This window comes from Gracilinanus agilis, chromosome 6 (assembly GCF_016433145.1).
Source record: "Gracilinanus agilis isolate LMUSP501 chromosome 6, AgileGrace, whole genome shotgun sequence".
Taxonomy (NCBI): domain Eukaryota; kingdom Metazoa; phylum Chordata; class Mammalia; order Didelphimorphia; family Didelphidae; genus Gracilinanus; species Gracilinanus agilis.
The window spans coordinates 196,362,059-196,386,955 of NC_058135.1; the positions used below are offsets into that span (position 1 = coordinate 196,362,059).

The 24,897-nt window shown below is 35.2% G+C and overlaps 1 protein-coding gene across 1 annotated transcript in view; it reads left to right on the forward strand.

Moving 5' to 3' along the window:
* The window catches only part of ADGRA3 (adhesion G protein-coupled receptor A3), a 175,040-nt gene that overhangs the window by 69,845 nt on the left and 80,298 nt on the right, over positions 1-24,897 (forward strand). The window contains exon 8 of the mRNA XM_044681394.1: positions 4,366-4,530. Coding sequence (XP_044537329.1) covers positions 4,366-4,530 — 165 coding nt within the window. The remainder of the gene's footprint in view (positions 1-4,365; positions 4,531-24,897) is intronic.

Genomic DNA, 24,897 nt, shown 5'->3' on the forward strand with positions numbered 1-24,897 from the left:
AATGTATTTATTACTTGTTCATCTCATGTCAAATGTACGTCTTATTTGATCTCTTTCCCAAAAGGCTTTACACAAAGGAGCATTTCCCTAATGTTTTGTATTTTTTTTGACTAAGTTAAATTTTTATTTCTGAAATTACTTTTAACTTCACATTTGATTTTTAAATCTAATTCCTACTACTAATCTTTTATTTCCTAACTTTGAAACTTGTCATTTTAAACATTCAGCCTTGAAGAAAATATAACTTCTTAAGATGAATTAGGAAATGAGAGATGTAGAAATAAGGGTATTCATCTCTCCAAGAGTTGGCTAGTCTTCTCCCACTCTAATTGTAATATTTTAAAAAGTATATAGTAACTAATTCTTCAGAGTACTGTGTGATATGTCCTCTTTAAGAACTCAGTAGAGACAGTGATACTCTGTATAGGCATGCAATATTCCTTGTTACATATATGTATGCATGTATACTTAGTAATTGAAATCACATAATGACTCTATCTTTGCTTTGTGACTCCCCTCATTTGATTATCTTGAATCTAGTGATTCTACATATGGTATCCTAAAGGATAATTATAACGCTAGTTTTCAATAGATTTATATTGTATAAAATAGATATAAGTAAGGTGAATGTCAAGTGCCAGTAACTTCAGAGTAGTCTGTACTAGTTATCTTCTTGAATTAATTTTTCATCCAGGATCCATAAATCTGAGATATAGAATGACATGTTAGGGTGAGTGTTGCATTGTTTTTGTAGAGATCAGATTAGAACTGGCATAATAAATCTTATGGATAGTTGCAACATAGATTGGGCCCTTTGACTTTGTTAGCTTTCTAAGCTCCTGAAATGTAGACATTCATTTAATTTGATTTTAATAGTGAGTGATAGGCAACAGTAACAATTATTACTTTATTTCTGTGTACAACATATATAGATATTCTTCACATTAATTTCAAGTCTTTCATTCTCTTATTCTTCAATATGATATACAAAGAGGAGTAGGTGTTCAAAAAAAGAGTAAATTTAGTTTAAAAAAATAATTGAAATCTGGAAGTATAATTTTAGAGAGAAACTTATATGAGACCAATTGTAGTCAGTTGTTATCAGTTGATAGGATAGTTTAAGCCTTAAATTAAAGCAAGCAGAGATTGATTAATTATGATCTGATCCACCTGGCAATATGTCTGTAGTTCAGGACCTAGGATAGTTCCACAGATTCAAAGTTGCTTTGCTCAAGCCTGTTTGCTTTTTAGCAATCAATCAATAAACATTTATTAAGGCCCACTGTGTGTCAGACACTAGGCTAAGCATTGGGGTACAAAATGAGGCAAAAGAGTCTCTTCAAGAGTTTAAAAGAGGAGATTTTTTTTTGCAAACAAATGTATACAGAATAAACTATATACAAGATAAATAGGAAATAGTTAAAAGAAGGAAGGCACTGAAATTAAGAGGGGCTGGGAAAAATCTCCTATAGAAGTTGGGATTTTAGTTGGGACCTAATGGAACATAGGGAGGCCAGTGGGTGGAACAGAGGAAAGAGAACATTCCAGGCATGGAGACAATCAGAGAAAATGCCTGGTGCCCAAAGATGGAATGTCTTCTTTGAGCAACAGCAGGATGCTAGTGTTGGTGAATCAATGAGTATGTACTGGGGAGTAAGGTGTAAGAAGACTGTAAAGTTAGGATGGTTCTAAGTTATGAAGGAATTCTAATGCTGAATAGAACATTTTGTATTTGCTCCTAGAGGCAATAGGGAGCAACTAGAATTTTTTGAATTGGGGAGTGATGGGGTAGGATCTGTACTTCAGGAAAATCACGTTAGTGGCTGAATGGAGGATGCCTTGAAGTGGAGAGAGATTTGTGCCGGGCATACCCTGCATTCTGCAATAAAAGAGGTAATGAAGGCTTATACTTTCATGGTGGCAGTTTTAGAGGAGAGAAGGGAGAGTATTTGAAAGATGTTACAAAGGTAAAATCATCAGGCTTTGGCAAAACCTTGTATATGAAGTGGGGTGTGGTAGTTGAGAAATAGTGAGGAATTCTGGATGACTTCTAGGTTGTGTGCCTGAGGGATCAGCAGGATAGTGTTGTCCTTTATAATGATAGGAAAGGTAGAAGAAGGGGAGGATTTGCGGGAAAGATAATAAGTTCTGTTTTGAACATATTTTAAGTTTAAGATGTTACTGGATGTTTAAAATGTTTATTGGCTATTAGTTTGAAATGTCTGAAAGGCAGATGGAGATATGAGATTGGAGGTGTGCAGAGATATTGGGACAAGAAAGATTGGAGAAAAATATCATAGAGATGATAATTAAGTCCTTGGGAGCAGATAAGTTCACTAAATGAAATAGTATAGAGGGAGAAAAGAAGAAGGCATAGGACAGAACTTTGAGGGACACCTATATGGTTACAGGGAATAATTAGACAAAGATCAACTAAAAAGGCTGTCCATTACCATAGAAGGAACTGAATTTGAATGCAGATTAAGTAAACCATTTTTCACTTTCCTTTGTGAGTTTTTTTCTTTATGTAAGTGATGTACCTTCTTTTGCAATATGATGAACATGGAAATATGTATTGCATGATAGCACTTGTATAACTTATATCACATTATTTGCCATCTTCGGGAGTGGGGAGGAAAAGGAGGAAGAGAGAGAACATAGATTGAAAATGTCAGAAAAATGTGAAAGGAAAACCATGGAATTAACACCTATTAAATTTCACTACTAATGAAAAAGGCCTTTTACAAAAATGTGTGAAAATTAGTTTACCCTTCTGTATTGTTTGACTAAATGGTGACTGTGAATACTAGCTGCTTAGAAGTCATACTTTTTTTGGGGAGATATATATATATGTGTGTGTGTGTATATATATATATATATATATATATATATATATATATATATATATATATATGTGTGTGTGTGTGTGTGTGTATATATATATGTGTGTGTGTGTGTGTGTGTGTGTACTTTCATATATAAAAATTACTTTGAGATAATTATGCCAATTGGAGATTCTTAAAGGTTAACATAATGGTGGAGGCTCATGGTCTATATTCTAGTCTGTAGTTTGTAGACTCACAGATTACCTTAAACCTCTTGTAGTAGTTCCCTGTGGGATCCAGCCCTCTAGTCTTAGTTTGGATTGCTTAATAGGGGATGTTACAATAATAGACACTTTTCATTGTGGTTAATATACAAGTTTGTTTCACTTGTCTATTTCCCTTTCTATTTCCCTTTTATGAGGTAGGGCTTGAGGGTGTATATACATTGTTGATTGGGAAGACACAGTGATGGGAAAAAAGAGACAAGAAATATTAATATAATTACAAGAATAAAAAGAAATAGGCATTTCAGTTGCTTAAGATGAATTGGTAAAATTTTTAGGAAAACATTTGCCTTCTCCAGAATACTTTTCTTCCTTCCATCCTTCCTTTTTTTGAGGTATATTGTTTTTATTTTATTTCTTATGACCTTAGCCTATAGTTTATCTCTCTCTTTTATGGAGAATATTCTTTTCTGACTCTTTCTGGATATAATCATTAATTCTCTTTCTTTCTCTGATTTACTTAATTCAATGGGTGAAGTATTCTGCAACATGTGTACCTTTTGTTGCAGCCTGTGCACCTCAGTGGGAAATCTTGAATCCTGCATGCAAACTAAGAGTAGAAGGTCTGCTAGGCTTCTTAAGCTAGTTATTAGCTCAGTTGATAGAAAACATGTAAAAATAGAGACAAAGTTTTTTTCAGTACATTTTTTTGGCTTGTGATACTTATGTACATTTTCTTGATATCTCATTAAGAAGTGTTAGATGTCAGCAGTTGGTGTCTTTTGAAGCTTGGATCATAGAATTTTTAAAAATTTGCATAGGCTACCCAGCAGCCCCTGGACATTTAAAAACTTTTATTCAGAAGTACTGATGCTCTAGAAAATGATGGAGGCATAGTTTCTCCTTATATCAGTTAGTTGATAGCATGCTTTAGTTAGAATTAAATGATCAAATACTATATTTACAAATGAGAAAACAGACTCAGTGAACATAAATCACTTGTCTGTCGTGGCATAGCTACCTAGTGGTCATCTTTGGTCTCTTGTTGGAGGGTTCTTTTGGCTCTCTCATGATACTCCTTTAAGTTCTTGGTTCTAACACATTTGCTTTTTTATATTGTGCATTATTTGAATATAATTGCATGAATATATCTTAAAGCAAAAGTTATTTTCCTGCTTTTAATTTTACAACTGACAGATAGCTTTTTCCCTTGATCTTTTTTGAGCCCAGTATGTAGTATTTTATAGATTTTACTTTTTCAATGACTTTATTGAAGATAACTAATGATGGTGTGTGTCCTTAATTTCTCTCTACAGTGCCTTAACTATTTCAAACATTCAGGCAGGATCCACTGGAAACTGGGGCTGTCATGTGCAAACCAGACGTGGGAATAATACCAGAACTGTTGACATCGTGGTATTAGAAAGTTCTGCCCAGTATTGTCCTCCAGAGAGGGTAATAAACAATAAAGGTGATTTCAGGTTAGTGATGCTAAAATCATTAGCATATTGTGAATTGCTCTTAGTCTGCTCCACTTTGGGAATTAATTTAATGTTAACTTCTCTGTTATTTGCTAAATATCAATTATAGCAAATGAATTTATTTAATTCAGTACGTTAAAATGCTGATTTTAACGTACTGAATTAAATAAATTCATTTGCTATTAAAGCACTCATTATTGTTGGGTTATTAGACTTTGAAATTGTGATTTGTTGAAGTAATAGGCTGCTTACAAATTGATTTAAGCATACAAATAAATTTGTTTGGCCAAAGGAAAATATGGCATTATTTAATCTTAGGGACTGTTTGGGGTTATATTTTAGGACTAGTGTACTTTAGGAGATAGTGTAGTACATCAGAACAATTTAGTGTTCTGTAAACTTATTACATAAAATCTTAAGAAACTCAAACCTATTATTAAATGAATTTCTTAATATAATGATGAAACCAGTTTGATAAATTGTCTCATTTTTCTCTTCCAACTTCTTCTTCTAAACTTACATATTTCTATCAGGTACTATATTTCTTTTAGACTTACAAGTTTATAGTTTCAACATTGTTGTTGACTCCTCTGTCCCTCACCACACATATACAATCAGTTGTCAGATTTTACCTTCTTTACTTCCATAACACATTCTTACAACTCACTTCCCTTTACTCACACTAGTAAAACTTTGGTTCCAGCCCTCATTACCTTTTACCTAGGTAATAGCTTATAATAGCTTCTTTAACTGGAAGCCTCCCTATTACTTTACATTTCCCTTTATGTTTATGCTATCTCTGTTAAAATGTCACTTCACTGTGAGTAAGGATTATTTCTTTTTATTTTCAGTTAGAGGACAGCTCTTGTAGTAGGTGCTTGATAAATGTTCCTTGATTGAGGTGCTTTGTCCTGTCACTGAACTATAAGCACCTTGGGGTCAGAGATAATTATCACAAACCTTTTTTCTCCCATAAGACCTTCCTGTGCTTCATATACAGTAGACACTGATTTTTGTTGTTGTTGATTTTATTATTATTTATGCTATTTTATTATTATTATGTTGAAATTGTTTAAACTGCATTCTAAGTGATGGATAGTGAAAAGAACCCTGAAATAGGACTTGGTATGCTTGGTTTATAGTCCCAATTTAGCCACTACTTAGGCCCTTTCTTGGTTTTAATTTATTCATATGTATATTTGAAGAGATTGGACAAGAAGTCCAGTGTGTTCCTTTGCAACTTCAAAATTTTTTTATTCTGAGGTCGTTCAGCTAAGGTATATAATGAAACGTTTTCAGCACATTTTATTAGAGTGGGCACCTAGGGGACTTTATTTTTAAAACTATTCCTTATAGATATGATATTATTTTTATTCTTCTGACAACTAAACTAAAACATAACATTTAAAAACTCAATAGCTATATTTTATTTTTAAAAATGAGGCATGGGGGGCAGCTGGGTAGCTCAGTGGATTGAGAGCCAGGCCTAGAGATGGGAGGTCCTAGGTTCAAATCTGACTTCAGACACTTCCCAGCTGTGAGACACTGGGCAAGTCACTTAACCCCCATTGCCTAGCCCTTACCACTTTTCTGCCTTGGAGCCAATACACAGTATTATTCCAAGATGGAAGGTAAGGGTTTTTAAAAAATTTTTAAAAATGAGACTTGGAAAATCATGTATTCTTGTCATATAATATGTTTGGGCACAACTTTTATAAATAGGTATGAAATCTCAGACTATGGTTTTTCTTAAGTCTTTTATTCTGAAGCATTTTTAGAAGTTGCACGTGGCTACTGTAACTATTTATCATGGGTATTTAAATTAATTTAGTGAACATTCAAACAAATACATTTTAAAATATTATCTTTTAGTGAAGGGCAGTTTTTCCCTTTTCTTTGAGAGTAAAGTGGAAAGTTGCCTTCTATTACTTGATGAAAAATGGTAATTAATAGGTAAAACCTTGTTCTTTGAGCCTGATGAACATGGAATGATAGATTCTCTCTGCTTTTTCTCTTCCTAACTTTGTTTTGTAGCAGATGAAAGGAGGGATCTGGTAGCAGAAGAGCAGGAAAGTAGGTGCTTTGTCTTTGTTCCTGGTAGTTTTTTCCCTTAATATTTAAGAGAGAAAGAGCTTGGGAAATAGAATCACTTGCCATCTGAGAGAAGTAGATCTGGGACACTTTTTTAATACAAAAGTAATCCAAACTGGAACTCCATCTTAAGCGATGGTAAGCTCGAATCTAAAAAAAAACAATCTATGTATGAGATGAAAGATGATCAGAGATGTTAATGAAATAATTTTAGGATCAGTGAGAAAGGTACCAACCAAATAGTACCTTAGAGCTTCTTTACTTTGAAAGTTACTCCAGAGAATTTGATTTATTAGGCGGGGAGCATCAGATAGAATCCTGGAATGAGTATTGGCCTTGGATCGTGCTTGCCCCAATAGGTGGCAGCAAGACCTGATTTTGAGCCTTTTTTCTTCAGCAAGCTTGCTATGCTATTTTAAGCAAGTTAGTTGATTTTTCTGAGGCTCCAATTCCTTATCTAAAATAAGGATGATGTTAATAGAACCCGTCAACGAGAATGGATTGTCATAATGATAGAATAAAATGATCTCTGTGAAAACACCCTGTAAGCTGTAAAATTATTAAAAAGAAATTCAAGTTCTATATGACTTTGAACAAGTCATTTTAACTTTTTCCAGTCTCTTTCTTTCCCTAGATGATATCCATTAGTATTTCAGCTCTAAATTTAAGTTCATGTGATCCTAAAATATTACTACTTAAATGCAATATTGTTAAAAGTTTCTGACCTATTTAGCAGAGAAAAATTAATTAATTAATAGTTCATTAGGAATAGGGTTAATTAGCAAAATTTATTGATAGATACATAAGAGAGATGAATGAGTTGGGGTTTCTTTAAATCTGACTGGAATTTCAGAGATGATTGATGGGAGAGAATTTTCTCAAGGAGCTTTGGGAAAGACAGGTGGTCCAACCATTCTCTTTTGGGCTGACCTGGTTCAAGGAAGGTTTTCTAAAGAGTGGCTCTTTGAGTTTGGAAAATCTTGATGAATTCACATCTTGAAAGCTCATCTTATCAGCCCACAGGAGATTGTTGGGTGCAGTACCCATGCTTGCCCCAAAAGGTGGCAGCAAAGTCTGATCCACTTGAGTGGACAATGCAGTAGAATTTCTGACCAGGTAGAACTCAGTCTGAGCAGCAGGAAAGATAACCCTGACTTATTTTATAATTTAGATTAGGATAGATAGTTAAGGATTTGGGGTTTTAGATAAATAGGAAGAGAGGATAGCCTCGACTCTGAGCAAGAAGCAGGTCCTCGCAGATCAGATTGGTTTGGGTGGTTATAGTTAGGATTTATTAGAATAGGGACCTTACAGAAACATAAGAAATACTTTTCTATCTGTTTTTCCTTTTCCTTTCCCTTCCTTAATTTTATACCTACAATAAGTAGAGTTTTATATAACTGGCCTTAGTTGGAAATCTTTTAGACTGCTTTGAGAAGCCATTTTTCAACAGTCAAAAACAATTCTTTGCCACAACAAATTGCCCTCCAGAATGATTGGATCAATTCACAACTCTACTAACAATTTAGTGTCACAATTTTGCCACTTTCCCTCTAACATTTATTATTTTCCCTTATTGTCATATTGGACAATTTGATAGGTTTAAAGTGGTACCTCAGAGTTGTTTTAATTTGCATTTCTCTAATCAAGAGGGATTTAGAATATTTTTTTCAAATGATTAGCTTTAATTTCTTCATCTGAAAACTGCCTATTCATATCCTTTGATCATTTATCAATTCGGGAATGACTTCTGTTCTTATAAATCTGACTTAATTCTCTCTATATATGAGAAATAAGACCTTTATCAGAGAAATTTGTTATAATGTTTTTGTTTGCTTCCCCTCTAATCTTGGTTGCATTGGTTTTGTTTATACAAAACCTTTTAAATTTATTACAATCAAAATTATTCATTTTACATCTTATAATATTCTTCATCTCTTTTTTAATCATAAATTCAAATAAAACTTGAAAGTTGACTTAGAAATAGACTGACAGATGCGCATTTCCTTTCCTTTGGAACTCCACTTTAAAAAATTTGCCCATCCTGGTTTAGAGAGATTTTAAATGGAGTTTGAAAATATATAGAAATATTGATGATTTATGTGGGTTTATTTGGGATCCTGCAAATTTGCTAAAGTTATTATTTCAACTAGTTTTTTGTTGATTTTTTTGGATTCTGTAAGTACGCTGTCATATCATCCACAGAGAGTGATAGTTTAGTTTCCTTGTTGCCTGTTTTAATTCCTTCAATATTTTTTTCTTCTCTATTTGCTAAAGCTAGCATTTCTAGTACAATGTTAAATAGTACTAGATAATGGGCATCCCAGTTTTGCTTCTGATCTTATTTGGTCGCTCCTAAACGTTTCCTCATTGCAGATGATCTTGCTGATGGTTTTAAATAAATACCACTTATTATTTTAAGAAAAAGTCCTTTTATTCTTATACTTTCTAATGTTTTCAATAGGAATGGATATTGTATTTTTCTCAGAAGCTTTTCGTTCATCTATTGAGATATCTTGTGATTTCTTTTAGTTTGATTATTGATATAATCAGTTAGGATGGTTTTCATAATATTAAATCAGCCTTGCAGTTGTGGTATAAATCCTACATGGTCACAGTAAATAATCCTGGTGGCATATTGCTATAATATCTTTCCCAGTGTTAAGATTTTTGCATCAATGTTCATTAAAAAATTGGTCTGTAATTTTGGTTCTATGCCCTTGCCTTACAGAATATCATATTCCAAGCCTTCTGTTCCTTTAGTGTGGAATCTGCTGGATTCTGTGTAATTCTGACTGGGGATCCATGATATTTGAATTATTTCTTTCTGGCTGTTTGCAATATTTTCTCTTTAGCCTGGGGGCTCCTGAACTTGGCTATAACATTCCTGGGAGTTGTCATTTGGGGACTCATTGCAGAAGGTGATCCATGGATTCTTTCAATTTCTATCTTACCCTCTTGTTCAAGGATATCAGGGTAGTTTTCTTGGATAATTTCTTGTAATATGATGTTTAAGTTTTTTTTGGTCATGACTTTCAAGTATTCTAATAATTCTTAAATTTTTCTCCTGGATCTATTTTCTAGGTCAGTTGTTTTTTCAATGAGAATTTTCATATTTTATTCTATTTTTTCATTCTTTTGATTTTGTTTTATTTTTTCTTGATGTCTATTGAAATCATTGGCTTCTATATGCCCAATACTAATTTTTAAAAATTGAACTTCTTCCATGACCTTTTGATCCTCCTTTTCTAGTTGATACATTCTACTTTGTATGGTACTTTTCATTGGATTTTTGTATTTCTTTTTACAGTTGACCAGTTTGGCTTTTTAAGCTATTATTTTCTTTTTCTTTTAGTTTAATTTATTTTTCCCGTTTGTCTTCAACTGGTCTTATTTGATTTTTGAATTGCTTTTTAACTTCTTCCAGCACTTGAGACGGATTTCTCTTTTTCCCCTTTTTGGTTCTGTGTTTTACTCTTTGTCACTATAAAAATTTTTTAGGGTTAAGTGTTTCTTTTGCTGTTTGCTAATTTTCCAGGCTTTTTTTTTTTTTTTTTTTTTGCCTGTTGACTGGGAACTCTGCACTCTGTTTTCTCAGCTATTGGCTCGTAGGATTCTAAACTGTCATGTAGTTTGCCCTGGGACTAGGTGTTCGCCTCAGCAGCCCAGGCTCAGTACAATGGACTTCTGGGCCTCATTGCTAGTTGGTGTTGGGGCTCCAAGGGAGTAGGTCTGAGGTGTTTGTTGATGTAGCCTGAGCCCCCAGAACCTGAAGTTAGTCTATGCCCAGTTGTAGAACTTGGTGCAGTGAGGGAGGAGGGGGGTATGGCAGCACTCCTCTGGGCCCAGTTTTGCTTCAGGTTTCCCCTAATCCATTGAAAACTCTCTAAGCCTTCCTTTCAAGTTGTGTTCAGTGGGAGAGCCCTCCTCACTCCTTTTTTTTTTTTTTAATTTAATTTTTATTTTTTAGAAAAATTTTTTTTCCATGGTTAAGTGATTCATGTTATTACTCTCTCCCCCTAACCCCCATTCCCCAGTAGCCGACACACATTTCCTATGGTTTCTTCATGTGTCGTTGATCAAGACCTATTTCCATATTATTGATAATTGTTCTAGAGTAGTCATTAAGAGTCTACATGCAAATCATGTCTGCATCAATCCAGGTGTTAAAGCAGTTGTTTTTCTTCTGTGTTTCTACTCTCACAGTTTTTCTTTGAATATGGATAGCGTTCTTTTCCATAAATCCCTCAGAATTATCCTGAGTCATTGTATTGCTCCTAATACAGAAGTCCATTACATTCGATTTTATCACAGTGTCTTGGTCTTTATCTATAATGTTCTCCTGGTTCTGCTCCTTTCATTCTGCATCACTTCCTGGAGGTCTCTCCGTTTTGCATGGAATTCCTCCAGTTTATTATTCCTTTTAGCACAATAGTATTCCATCACCCGCATATACCACAATTTGTTCAGCCATTCCCCAATTGAAGGACATCCCCTCATTTTCCAGTTTTTTGCCACCACAAAAAGCACAGCTATAAATATTTTCATACAAGTCTGTTTATCTATGATCTGTTTGGGGAACAAACCCAGCAATGGTATGGCTGGATCAAAGGGCAGACAGTCTTTTATAGCCCTTTGGGCATAGTTCCAAATTGCCAGCCAGAATGGCAGGATCATTTCACAACTCCACCAGCAATGCATCAATGTCCCAATTTTGCCACATCCCCTCCAACATTCATTATTCTCCCCTTCTTTCATTTTAACCAATCTGCTAGGTGTGAGGTGATACCTCAGAGTTGTTTTGATTTGCATTTCTCTAATTATTAGAGATTTAGAACACTTTCTCATGTGCTTATTGATACTGTTGATTTCTTTACCTGAAAATTGCCTATTCATGTCTCTTGCCCATTTATCAATTGGGGAATGGTTTGATTTTTTATACATTTGCTTTAACTCCTTGTATATTTGAGTAATTAGACCCCTGTCAGAGTTTTTTGTTATAAAGATTTTTTCCCAATTTGTTGTTTCCCTTCTGATTTTGACTACATTGTTTTTGTTTTTACAAAAGCTTTTTACCTTAATATAATCAAAACCATTTAATTTACATTTTGTAATTTTCTCTAACTCTTGCTTGGTTTTAAAATCTTTCCTTTCCCAGAGATCTGACAAGTATACTATTCTGTGTTCACTTAACTTATTTATAGTTTCCCTCTTTATATTCAAGTCATTCACCCATTCTGAATTAATCTTGGTGTAGGGTGTGAGATGTTGATCTAAACCTAATCTCTCCCATATTGTTTTCCAAATTTCCCAGCAGTTTTTGTCAAATAGTGGATTCATGTCCCAAAAGTTGGGCTCTTTGGGTTTATCATACACTGTCTTGCTGACATCATTAACCCCGAGTCTATTCCACTGATCCTCCCTTCTATCTCTTAGACAGTACCATATTGATTTAATGACTGCTGCTTTAGAGTATAGTTTGATATCTGGTACTGCTAGGCCCCCTTCCTTCACAATTTTTTTTCATTATTTCCTTTGATATTCTTGATCTTTTGTTATTCCAAATGAAATTTGTTATAGTTTTTCCTAAATCAGTAAAGAAGTTTTTTGGTAATTTGATAGGTATGGCACTAAATAGGTAAATTAATTGGGGTAGGATGTTCATTTTTATTATGTTAGCTCATCCTACCCATGAACAGTTAATGGCTTTCCAAGTGTTGAGGTCCCGGCTTATTTGTTTGGAAAGTGTTTTGTAGTTGTTTTCGTATAATAGCTGTGTTTGTTTTGTTAGATTGATTCCCAAGTATTTTATATTGTCTAGGGTAATTTTAAATGGTGTTTCTCTTTCTACCTCTTGCTTTTCTAATGTGTTGGAAATGTATAGAAATGCTGATGATTTATGTGCATTTATTTTGTATCCTGCCACTTTTCTAAAGTTGTTGATTATTTCTACCAGCTTCTTAGTTGATTCTCTAGGATTTTTTAAGTAGACTATCATATCATCTGCAAAAAGTGATAGCTTAGTCTCCTCATTGCCTATTTTGAGACCTTCAATTTCTTTTTCTCCTCTAATTGCTACTGCTAGTGTTTCTAGTACAATGTTAAATAACAGGTGATAATGGGCATCCTTGTTTCACTCCTGATCTTACTGGAAAGGCTTCTAATTTATCCCCATTGCATATGATGCTTGTTGATGGTTTTAGGTATATACTGTATTATTTTTAGGAAAGGTCCTTCTATTCCTATACTTTCCAGGGTTTTCAGTAGGAATGGGTGCTGTATTTTGTCAAAGGCTTTTTCAGCATTTATTGAGATAATCATGTGATTTTTGTTTGTTAGATTGTTGATATGGTCAATTATGTGGATGGTTTTCCTAATGTTGAAGCATCCTTGCATTCTTAGTATAAATCACACCTGATCATGGTGGATGATCCTTTTGATCACTTGCTGGAGTCTCTGTGTTAGTATCCTATTTAAAATTTTTGCATCTATGTTCATTAGGGAGATTGGTCTGTAGTTTTCTTTCTCTGTTTTTGATGTCCCTGGCTTTGGAATCAGTACCATATTTGTGGCATAAAAGGAATTGATAGGATGACTCCTTTTCTTATTATATCAAATAATTTGAATAGTATTGGGATTAGTTGCTCTTTGAATATCTGATAGAATTCATTTGTGAATCCATCAGGCCCTGTTGATATTTTCTTAGGGAGTTCTTTGATGGCTTGTTCAATTTCTTTTTCTGATATGGGATTATTTAGGTATTCTATTTCTTCTGCTGTTAATCTAGGCAATTTGTATTTTTGTAAATATTCATCCATATCTCCTAGATTGTTATATTTATTGCCATATTATTAGGCAAAATAGTTTTTCATGATTGCTTTAATTTCCCCTCCATTAGAAATGAAATCTCCCTTTTCATGTTTGATACTGTCAATTTGGTTTTCTTCTTACCTTTTTTTATTAGATTAACCTGTACTTTGTCTATTTTATCAGTTTTTTTCAAAATATCAGCTTCTAGTCTCATTTATTAATTCAATAGTTCTTTTACTTTCGATTTTATTAATTTCTCCCTTGATTTTTAGTATTTCTAATTTAGTTTTCATCTGGGGATTTTTAATTTGCTTGCTTTCTACTTTTTTACTTTGAATGCCCACTTCATTAATCTCTGCCCTCCCTAATTTGTTAATATATGCACTAAAGGATATAAATTTCCCCCTGAGTACTGCCTTGGCTGCATCCCACAGAGTTTGGTAGGATGTCTCATCATTGTCATTCTCTTCAATGAAATTGTTGATTGTTTCTATGATTTCTTCTTTGGCTAGCTGGTTTTGGAGAATCATATTATTTAATTTCTAATTAGTTTTTAATTTGCCTGTCCAGATGCCCTTACTAATTATTATTTTTATTACATTATGATCTGATAAGGTTACATTTATTATTTCTGCTCTTTTGCATTTATTTGCAATATTTCTATGACCAATTACATGGACAATCTTTGTGAATGTACCATGTGCAACTGAAAAGAAGGTATATTTCTTTTTGTTCCTATTTATTTTTCTCTACATATATATTAAATCTAATTTTTCTAGGACTTCATTCATCTCTCTTACCTCCTTCTCATTTATTTTTTGGCTTGATTTATCTAGATCTGAGAGAGGAATATTTAGATCTCCCACTAGTATGGTTTTACTATCTATTTCCTTCTTGAGATCTGCCAGTTTCTCCTTCACGAATGTGGTTGCTATGCCATTTGGGGCATACATATTGAGAACTGTTATTTTCTCATTGTCTATAATGCCTTTAATCAGGATGTAATGACCTTCCCTGTTTTTGTTAATCATTTCTATCTTTACTTTGTCTTTGTCAGAAATCATAATAGCCACTCCTGCCTTCTTTTTCTCATTTGAGTCCCAAAGGATTTTGCTCAAGCCCTTTACCTTAAACCTGTGTATGTCCATCTGCCTCATATGTGTTTCTTGTAGACCACATATGGTAGGATTTTGGTGTCTAATTCCACTCTGCTATTTGCTTCCTTTTTATGGACGAGTTCATCCCATTCGCATTCAGAGTTATAATTATCAGTTGTGTGTTCGCCGACATTTTGGTATCCTCTCCTAGTTCTACCCATCCCTCTTACACTATTTCCTTTTAACCCGGTTGTTTGCTTCTTGCCAGTAACTCTTGTCCCCTCCCTTGATTTACTTCCCTTTCTACCCCCTTCACTTATTATTTCCCTCTTTTTATTTTTAAGGCCTAATGAATTCCTTCCCCTTTCTTCTAACCTCCCTTTTTTGACCTCCCCACTCCCCTGATCCCCTTTGTTTATTCTTTCTGGCTTTCTCAGTAGGCTTAGATAAGAGTTTTATATCCCAACAGATAAAGCTACTCTTCCCTCTCAGGGTTAATTACACTGAAAGTAAGGTTTAAATATTACCTCTTAATGCTCTCTTCCTCTCCTTTTCATAATAGTATTCATCCCTTCCCCTTCTCATGCCCTCTTTGTGTGTAATAGAATATCCTATTTTTCTTATTCCTTCAAGATTCTCTTGGTGTCCTCTACTATTCACCCCCCTCTTTCCCTCCCACCCATATCATCTTAGACCATTTAGTATTCCAACCTCTCCCTATGAATAATTCTTCTAATTATTATACTAGTGAATGCTATAATGGTTAACAGAGTTCACTACAGAGAATTATATGTAACATTTCTCCACATAGGAGTACCAATAATTAGATCTCATTGAAGCCCTTAAAGAGGCATATTTAAAAAATATGAGTTTTCTTACTTCCCCCTCTGTTTCTTATTTACCTTTTCATGTTTCTCTTGATTTTTGTGGTTGGATATCGAACTTTCCTTTTAGTCCTGGTCTTTTCTGTGCAAATGCTTGGAAATTTTCTATCTTGTTGAACGCCCAAACTTTTCCCTGGAAGTATAATTAGTTTTGATGGGTAGTTGATCCATGGTTGTAATCCCAGTTCTCTAGCCTTTCTGAATATCATATTCTAAGCCTTGCGTTCGTTTAGCATGGAGGCTGCCGGAATCTGTGTGTTCCTGAATGGCGCTCCTTGATATTTAAATTGTCTATTTCTGGCTCCTTGTAAAATTTTTTTTTAACTTGGAAGCTCTTGATTTTGGCTATTATATTCCTGGGGGTTGTCTTTTCTGGGTCTTGTGTTGAGGTTGGTCTATGGATCCTTTCAATGTCTATATTGCCCTTTTGTTGCAGAACTTCAGGGCAATTTTGCTGAATAATTTCTTTCAGTATGTAGTCCAAATTTCTATTAATTTCTGCTTTTTCAGGAAGACCAATGATTTTCAGATTGTCTCTTCTAGACCTGTTTTCTTGATCTGTCAGCTTTTCATTGAGATATTTTATGTTTCCTTCTATTTTATCAGTCTCTTGACTTTGTTTCATTTGTTCTTGCTGTCTTGATAGATCATTGGCTTCTACTTGCCCAATTCTTCTCTTTAGAGACTGGTTTTCTGCTATAAGCTTTTGATTTTCCTTTTCAGTTTGGTCTGACCTGTTTTCCAGCTATTTGATTTTGGTCTCCAATTTGCTTATTAATTCTTTTGATTTGGGGGCATCTCTTCCTAATTGCCCAATTCTAGCCTTTAGAGACTGGTTTTCGGCTACAATCTTTTGGTTTTCCTTTTCAATCTGGTCATTTCTGGTCTTTGATTTACTTGTCTCACTTTTCAGTTGTGAAATTCTGCCTTTTAAACTGTTATTTTCTTGCCAGATCTCTTCCATCTTTCTCATGATCTCAGATTTGAACTCTTCAAGACCTTGTGACCCGTTTTCATTGTTTTGGGAAAGTTTGGATATGGTTACTTGTTTGTTCTCCTCTGCTGTTTCCTCTGTTGTCTGAATTTTTTCTGTGTAAAAGTTGTCAAGTGTTAAAGGTTTTTTCTTCTTCATCTTTCTCTTCTGGTTTTTCTGATGATTCTGGCTTGCCATTGTAAGCTGAGTGCCCTCTCAGCTTTATGCTCACGCCCAGGATCTGTCTGCGCTCTTTAGACTCCTGAGATCTCAAGCCTAGTTGTTCTGGGATAAGCCTGCTGGTGGTCTCCTTGCTCGTTCTTCTGCCTGAACCTCATTTAACAGTCTCAGGGAGCTGCTTCTGCAGTCAAGCACCTCTCTGCACTGGTTACCCCTTCAGGGTCTGCTCCTACACTAAGAATCAGCCCCTTCATCTGCGCCTTAGCCCACGACTTAGGCCGCGCATGTGTCAGCCCCTTTGCTGGAGCCTGGGCTCAGAGTCCGTGAGTTATTTAGCCTCTTGGGGGGGGTCTTAAGTCTTACTGCTCTCAGGAACAAGCCCTGGTGAGCTGCCAATGACTTAATGGGCGCCCCAAACTTGCTCTGACTCTTGTGCTCTTGCTTTGGTGTTGTAGGTATTGTGAGGTGTGGGAGGGGGTTGCTCCGCTCATGTTTTCGTGGTAGCTGTTTCACCCCTTTATAGCATCGGAATTCCCTAATTCCACATACCTTCGATACTGAGCCCTGTTGTGGGGTCCCTTCTTTCCTCTGGATTTGTTTTTATGTCTTCTTGAGGAGTCCTATATGCGTGGTTTAGGAGAGGTCAAGCAGCTGCTTTTTAATCTGCTGCCATCTTAACCCAGAACCTCCTAAATTGTTATTTTCTTGCCAGATTTTGGTTTCCAATTTGCTTACCATTTCATTTGATTTTTGGGCCTCTTTCTCCAGTTGGGAGTTTTTGTCTTCTAATCTGTTGATTTCCTTTTGGTCTATTTCCCACTTCTCTTGCCAAATCTCTTCCATCTTTCTCATCATCTCAGATTTGAGCTCTTCAGTAGCTTGTGGGCCAGTTTTCATTATTTTGGGAAAGTTTGGATATGATTGCTTGTTCGTTCTCCTCTGCTGTTTGCTCTGTTGTCTGGATTTTCTCTGTGTAAAAGTTGTTGAGTGTTATAGATTTCTTCTTGATAATCTTTCTCTTTTGGGGTTCTTGTCTTTGACTTGCCATTGTTAACCCTTCTACCTCTCAGGTTTATCCTCATAGTCAGGGTCTGTCTGTGCTCTTTAGGCTCCTGAGGTATCAGGTCTAGTTGTTCTCAGGGTCAAGCCTCCTGATGGTCCCCTTGCTTGTTCCTCTGCCCGAGGCTCCTTTAGCAGTCTCAGGTAGCTGCTTCCAAAGTCGTGTACCCCTCTGCACTGGGTCCTCACTCAAGGTCCATACCTGCGCTGAGGATCTGAGTCCTCGCCTTCGCTCAGAATCCATGTCTGTGCTTGAGTCAGAGCCCACATTCGTGCCTGCACTCAGGGTCTGTGTTCAAAGTCCGCGCGTTCTTTAGCCTCTTGGGATCTTAAGTCTTGCTGCTCTCAGGAGCAGGCCCTGGTGACCCCAGGTAGCTGCCAGGGACTTAATGTGTGCCTCAACCTTTCTCTAACTCTTGTGAACTGGCTTTGGCATTGTAGGTGGTATGGGGTGGAGGAGGGGGTTGCTCAGCTCCCATTTTAATGGGAGTTGTTTCACCCCATTATAGCATGGAAATGCCCCGATTCTATGTACCTCCAATGCTGCGCCCTGTTGTGGGGTCCCTTTGTTCCTCTGGATTTGTTTTTGTCTTCTTGATGAATCCTATATGTTTCAGTTAGGAGAGGTTAAGCAGCTGCTTTTTAGTCTGCCTCCATCTTATCAGGAAAGTGGGTGTTGTATTTTGTCAAAGACTTTTTCAGCATTTATTGAGATAATCATGAAATTTTTGTTAATTTGTTGATATAGTAAATTATGTGGATGGCTTTCCTAATGTTGAACTATCCTTGCATTCCTGGTATAAATCCCAACTGATGACGATGGATAACCCTCCTGGTTACTTGCTGGAGACTTTTTGCTAGTGTTTTAATTTATTTCTGGAACAAGATGGACACCACCTTTGAGTGACAAGACTGGCAATTGAAGACCTGGGAATGTACCCAGGTGCCGTGAGCCAGGGCAAAAGTCAGTTGGAGCCAACCCTTTAAATACCCACCAGGCACAGCACAAGACAGCTCAGTCTGAAGCAGAATTTGGATGGTGGGAGTTTGTGAGGGAGGGTAGGCATATACCTGCAACCCAGCTTGCCTTACTGAGAGAGCTAGAGAGCAATTATCATCATTGTTAATAGAGCTGAGAGAGAACAGTAATACTGTCATTCATAGATCATCAATAGCCTTCCTGTATATCTGCCTTGGCTCTGGCCAAGTCAGGCACCAGAGTTAGAGGGTGAAGAACCTCTAGTCTCTACACGATATCGCAATCTCCATAGCTTAATCATTAACTTAGACTATTAGCAATAAGGTTCCCAAATCTTTCATCCTTTCTCTTGTTCCTAACCCCATTAACTAGAATTAAATATAGGGGTTTGTTATTCTACCTTTCCTGAGTGCCGAATGCATTCATAGTTCTTGGGAAGGGGAGTCAGTCATGCAGTCAGATCCAACAGCGTTATCCAATCAGCGCACCAATAGCCCTTATCAATAATCATTCAACCCCAGGTTTAAGAACTAGAGAAGTTAACTACACATAAAACTTCTCAGTGGTTCCCTGCCTGGGCAAGTGTTACAAGGGAATGGCTGACAGGCTCAGTTTAGCAAAGCCTGTCAGGTGGGGAGAGCCATAGCCTTCTACCAGCAGCACCTGCACAGAGGCCAGGGAGTGAGAGTATGATCTCTCTCTCCCATCAAAACCAATCTATACCTTCAGGGGCTCTATATCATCCTCTATAACGCTTGTATTCTATTTAAGATTTTTGCTTCTATGTTCATTAGGGAGATTGGTCTGTAGTTTTTTTTCTCTGTTTTTGGTCTGCCTGGCTTTGGAATCAGTACTGTATTTGTGTCATAAAAGGAATTTGCTAGGATTCCTTCTTTGCTTATTATGTCAAATAATTTGTATAGTATTTGGGATTAGTTGTTATTTGAATGTTTGATAGAATTCACTTGTGAATCCTTCTAGTCCTGGGTATTTTTTCTTAGGGAGTTCTTTGGCTTGTTGAATTTCTTTTTTTGATGTGAGATTATTTAAGTATTCTATTTCTTCTGCTGTTAATCTAGGAAATTTATATATTTTAAAATATTCATCCATATCACCTAGATTGCTATTTTTATTGCCATATAATTGGGCAAAATAGTTTTTAATGATTGTCTTAATTTCCTCTTCATTAGAGGTGAGGACTCCCTTTTAATCTTTGATACTGTCAATTTGGTTTTCTTCTTTCCTTTTTTTAAATTAGACTTACCAGTACTTTGTTTATTTTATTTATTTTTTTAAAATACCAGTTTCTAGTCTTATTTATTAATTTACTTTTTTTTTTTAAAATTTTTAAACCCTTAGCTTCTGTGTATTGACTTATAGTTGGAAGATTGGTAAGGGTAGGCAATGGGGGTCAAGTGACTTGCCCAGGGTCACACAGCTGGGAAGTATCTGAGGTCGGATTTGAACCTAGGACCTCCTGTCTCTAGGCCTGGCTCTCAATCCACTGAGCTACTCAGCTGCCCCCTATTAATTTACTTTTGATTTTATTAACTTCTACTTTTATTTTTAGTATTTCTAATTTAGTTTTCATCTGAGGATTTTTTTATTTCTTCATTTTCTAGTTTTTTCATTTCAATGCCCAAATAATTAATCTCTGCCCTTCCTCATTCGTTAATATGTGCACTCAGTGATATAAAGTTTCCCCTTAGAACTGCTTTTGCTGCATCCCATAGGTTTTGGTAAGGAGTCTCAGCATTGTCATTGTCTTCAATGAAGTAATTGTTTCTATGATTTGTTCTTTCACTAACTTATTTTGGGGAATTGTATTATTTAATTTCAAATTAGTTTTTGGTTTGCCTCTCCATATGTTCTTACTAATTACTGTTTTTATTGCCTTATAATCTGATAAGGTTGTATTTATTATTTCTGCTTTTTTGCATTTGTTTGCCATGTTTCTATGCCATATTACATGGTCTATCTTTATGAGTGTTCCATGTGCAGTTGAAAAGAAGGTGTATTCCTTTTTGTACCTATTTATTTTTCTCTATATATCCATTAACTCCAATTTTTCTAGGATTTCATTTCCCTCTTATCTCTTTCTTATTTGTTTTTTGGTTTGATTTATCTAGATCTGATAGGGGAAGGTTGAGATCCCCCACTAGAATAGTTTTCCTATCTATTTTTTCCTTGAGCTCCACATTTAATTCTTAAATTGTCTCTTCTACCTCTGTTCCAGATTTTTGTTGGAATCAATGAGGTGTTTCATATTCTCAAATTTTTCATTTTTTTAAATTTTGTTTTATATATTCTTTCTGCCTTCTGAAGTCATTTGCTTCTAGTTGTTGAGTTCTATTTTTTAAAGAATGAATTTCATCCCTGGCTTTTTGGTCATTCTTCTCCTTCTGGTCTGATTTTCTTTGTAGATCATCCTTTGCCTTCTTTGCTTCCTTTTCAAGCTGGTTAATGCTGGCTTTTAAGACTTTAATTTTCTTTTTTTTTAGTTCATGTATTTCCTTTTTCAAATTCTCTTGAGCCTCTCTTGATTGCTTTTTGAGTTCCTGAAGTTCTTGAGTTAATTGAATTTTGAGATGTTCCAAAGCCTTTGTCCAGTTCGCTGGAACTTCTTCGTCTTCTTCTATTTCATTTACTCTCTTTATACTTCCTTCAAAGAAGCTGTCAATTGTCATTTCTTTAGTTTACTCATATTTTTTCTTTTTCTGTTCTGCTAGTTTAAGTAAATGGATTTAATGAGCTTTGTTGAATAATCTTCCCTCAGCTGGCAAGGGATGTTTGTAGTTACTTTCTCTGCAGTCTATGGGGGAGGGGTGTTGGAGTTTTCCTGTCCTCTGAAGACTTTTTGTCTGTCCAGTTGATGGGATTAAGCCTGTATTGATTGGATAAGTTCATATTGCTTAATGTGCCCTGAGGCTAAAACATGGAGAGGAAAAGAAAACTATGTGGGTATACACTATGGAGGGTTTTGCTGAGCTGTCCAGCAGTAGGGTCCCCCTGCTCTGTCCTGCTGTTTGACCTGGTTTTCTTTCCTCTTGAAGCCCTTTGCTCTCTTTTGATGTTATAAGGCCAGGTACTTTGAGGTTTGGCTCCATCTAAGCCTCCATCTTCTGAGCATTTTTGCTGTGTTTCTCAGGTTTTCTCCTCTAGTCACCTCCAGTTGCTTGTATGCAACTCCCCAAGTCCAGAGCCAGCAGGGCCTGCCAAGCTTAAGATTTCAGTGGCCACTGGAGACTCTGCACAATGAGTTGGGGAGGGGTCCTAGGATTCTCCTTCTATATCGTTAGACCAGAGAGTTCAAGAATTCAAGCCTTTTTCTTGGCGTACCTCTTTAGCTGTCTAGCAGTAGGATCCCCCTGCTCTGTGGCATTTTTAGATTTGGTCTTCTTTCTTCTGGAAGTACATTGTTTTCTAACTCAGTATGGAAGGGTGAGGAGGTTTTAAGATTTGCTCCATCTAAGCTGCCATCTTCCCAGAATCCCACTCCATCTTATTGTTGGTTTTTGACTGCTGACATTTTGAGGGCTTTTTTAAAGATTGATTTAGAACAGTGATTTCCAAAGGTGGCGCCCCATCCCCTGGTGTGTGCTGCAGCGATCCAGGGGGGCAGTAATAGCCACAACTGCATTTCTCTTTCCTCTTAATTGCTATTAAAATTTAAAAAAATTAATTTCAGGGGCTCTAAGTAATATTTTTTCTGGAAAGGGGGCAGTAGGCCAAAAAAGTTTGGGCACCACTGATTTAGGATTGTCAGAGCAATTTTGACTTTTGCTGCTATTAAGCCATCATCTTTGCTCTGTGCCTCCCCAACTCTCTCCTTCCCCCCAACCAGAAATGGCCATTTAAATAAATAAAAGACTTTACAGTATTCATGAAGAAAGACTATTACTAAATGGAAATTTGATATATAAGAATGAGAATAAACATAAGAGGATAACATATTAAAGAGCAATTATAAAAGATTTAAAAATGTTAATTTTTTTCTAACATGGAAAAATGGTATGCGTAAATGCTGTGGAGATTAAAATTAACATGCCAAATACTAGATATTATATTTATAAATAGTTTATTAATAATCAACTAAAAAAAGAGACTGACTAAAAGGTATTAACCAGCTCACTCCCAGGAACTAAAAGAGCAAGAGGGAGGAGTTAAAACCAACTATAAAACAATAACTTGACCACACAAATGTGGAGGCCAGGAAAGATTAAAGGCAATTTTGGGAAAACTAAGGCACTTATGGGGGATGAAGTCCAAGGTTCAAAATTTCCATTCATACAATGTAAAGAATAATTAATTGGATGTTTTGAAGGAGAATTTATAGATAGAAGCTTTGAAGTCAAATTGAACATCATGAAGTGAGTTTAAAAAATTGGATGGAGGGGGCAGCTGGGTAGCTCAGTGGATTAAGAGACAGGCCTAGAGACGGGAGGTCCTAGGTTCAAATCTGGCCTCAGACACTTCTCAGCTGTGTGACCCTGGGCAATTCACTTGACCCCCATTGCCTACCCTTACCACTCTTCTGCCTTGGAGCCAATACACAGTTTTTGACTCCAAGACTGAAGGTAAGGGTTTAAAAAAAAATTGGATGGAGAGGAATAAATTGATTTAATCATCTCTTATAAAAGAAGCACAAATGAAAGAAATATTATAATGATGGGAAGGAAGGAATGGAGGGATTGTAATGCTAATACCTTTTTCTCATTGGATCTGGGTAAAAGAGACTTTTTACATTTTAAATTTTTTCTTGATCAAAGAGAATAATTCATACATATAGAAGGTAAAATTGTTCACTTATAAGGAGATAGGCAGATGGGAAGGATAAAGATTAAAAGGGAATCTTAGAAGGGCATGTAGATTAAGAAAAAAGGCTAGAGAATAAGACAGGGGTGGAGATTATAGAGATTTTTATGTGAACAAAGAAGAGTTCATGGGAGTTAAGGGAGGAACTCATAGAAGGGTAACTAGGGAAGAAAATAAAGGTGGGACTGAAAAAAGGGGTAAGGTTTAGGTAGATAGAGGTTAGAGTAAAATTAAATTTCTGAGGAAGAATAAGATAAGGGACATGAAGGAAAAACAGTGAAGAAAAATAGTATGAAGAGAAATACACAACTATCTTTATATTATTATATATCTTCGAACATTATGTCTTTGGACGTCATCTTAGAGCATCATCCATAAAACACAAATGAATAGCATAATTGATTAAAAGCCTAAACCTAGCCATATGCTGTTTATAAGAAACATATTAAAAAATGAGACATATTTATAGAGAAATATCCAATTTAAAATTTAAAAAAAGTAGAAAAAGAACAAATTAAAAATCCCTAATTAAATATTAAATTGGATATAATAAAAATCCTAGGTGAGATTACCAAATTAAATATCATAAAACCAATGAATTAGTTAATGAAACTAAAAGATGATTTTATAAAAAAACAAACAATAGATAAAACTATTCGTATGATTTTTAAAAAGAGAAGAAAACTAAATTATTAGCATCCAAAATGAAAAGGGTGAATTTACCTCTAATGAAAATGAAATCAACCATTATTAGGATTTATTTTGCTCAATTATATTCCAGCAGATTTATTTATTAACTTAATTTAAATTGATGAATAAATACAAAAATACAAATTGCTTAGTCTAATTGATGAAATAGAATATTTAAATAAGCCCTATTTTTTTAAAAAAGAAATTGAATAGGTTATAAAAGAACTTCCTAAGAAAAAAAGCATCAAGACCAGATGGTTTTGCAAGTAAATTTTATCAAAACATTCAAAAATCATCCAGTTTCCATATTATATTTTTTATAACAATTGATCATGAAAGAAACCTGCCAAATTCCTTTTACAAAACAAATATGGTGCTGATCCTAAATTAGAGCAAAAAAAATATTATAGGCCAATATCTTTAATGAATATAGATACAAAAATTTTAAATAAATATTAGCCAGGAGGCTAATACTAAAATATATCACAGAGATTATATATTTTGGCCAAACAGGAGTTATACCTGGAATTCAAAGGATGATTTAATGTAAGAAAAACTATTAACATAATTGATCTCATCAAAGGAAAAGTAACAAATAAAATAATTATGTCAATAGGTGCAGGAAAAGCTGTTGATAAAGTACAACACTTATTTTTATTGAAAATACTTGAAAACAGATATAAATGTATTTTCCCTTAGATTGATGAGTATATATATATATATATATTTTTTTTTATAAACCCTTAATTTCAGTGTATTGTCTCATAGGTGGAAGAGTGGTAAGGGTGG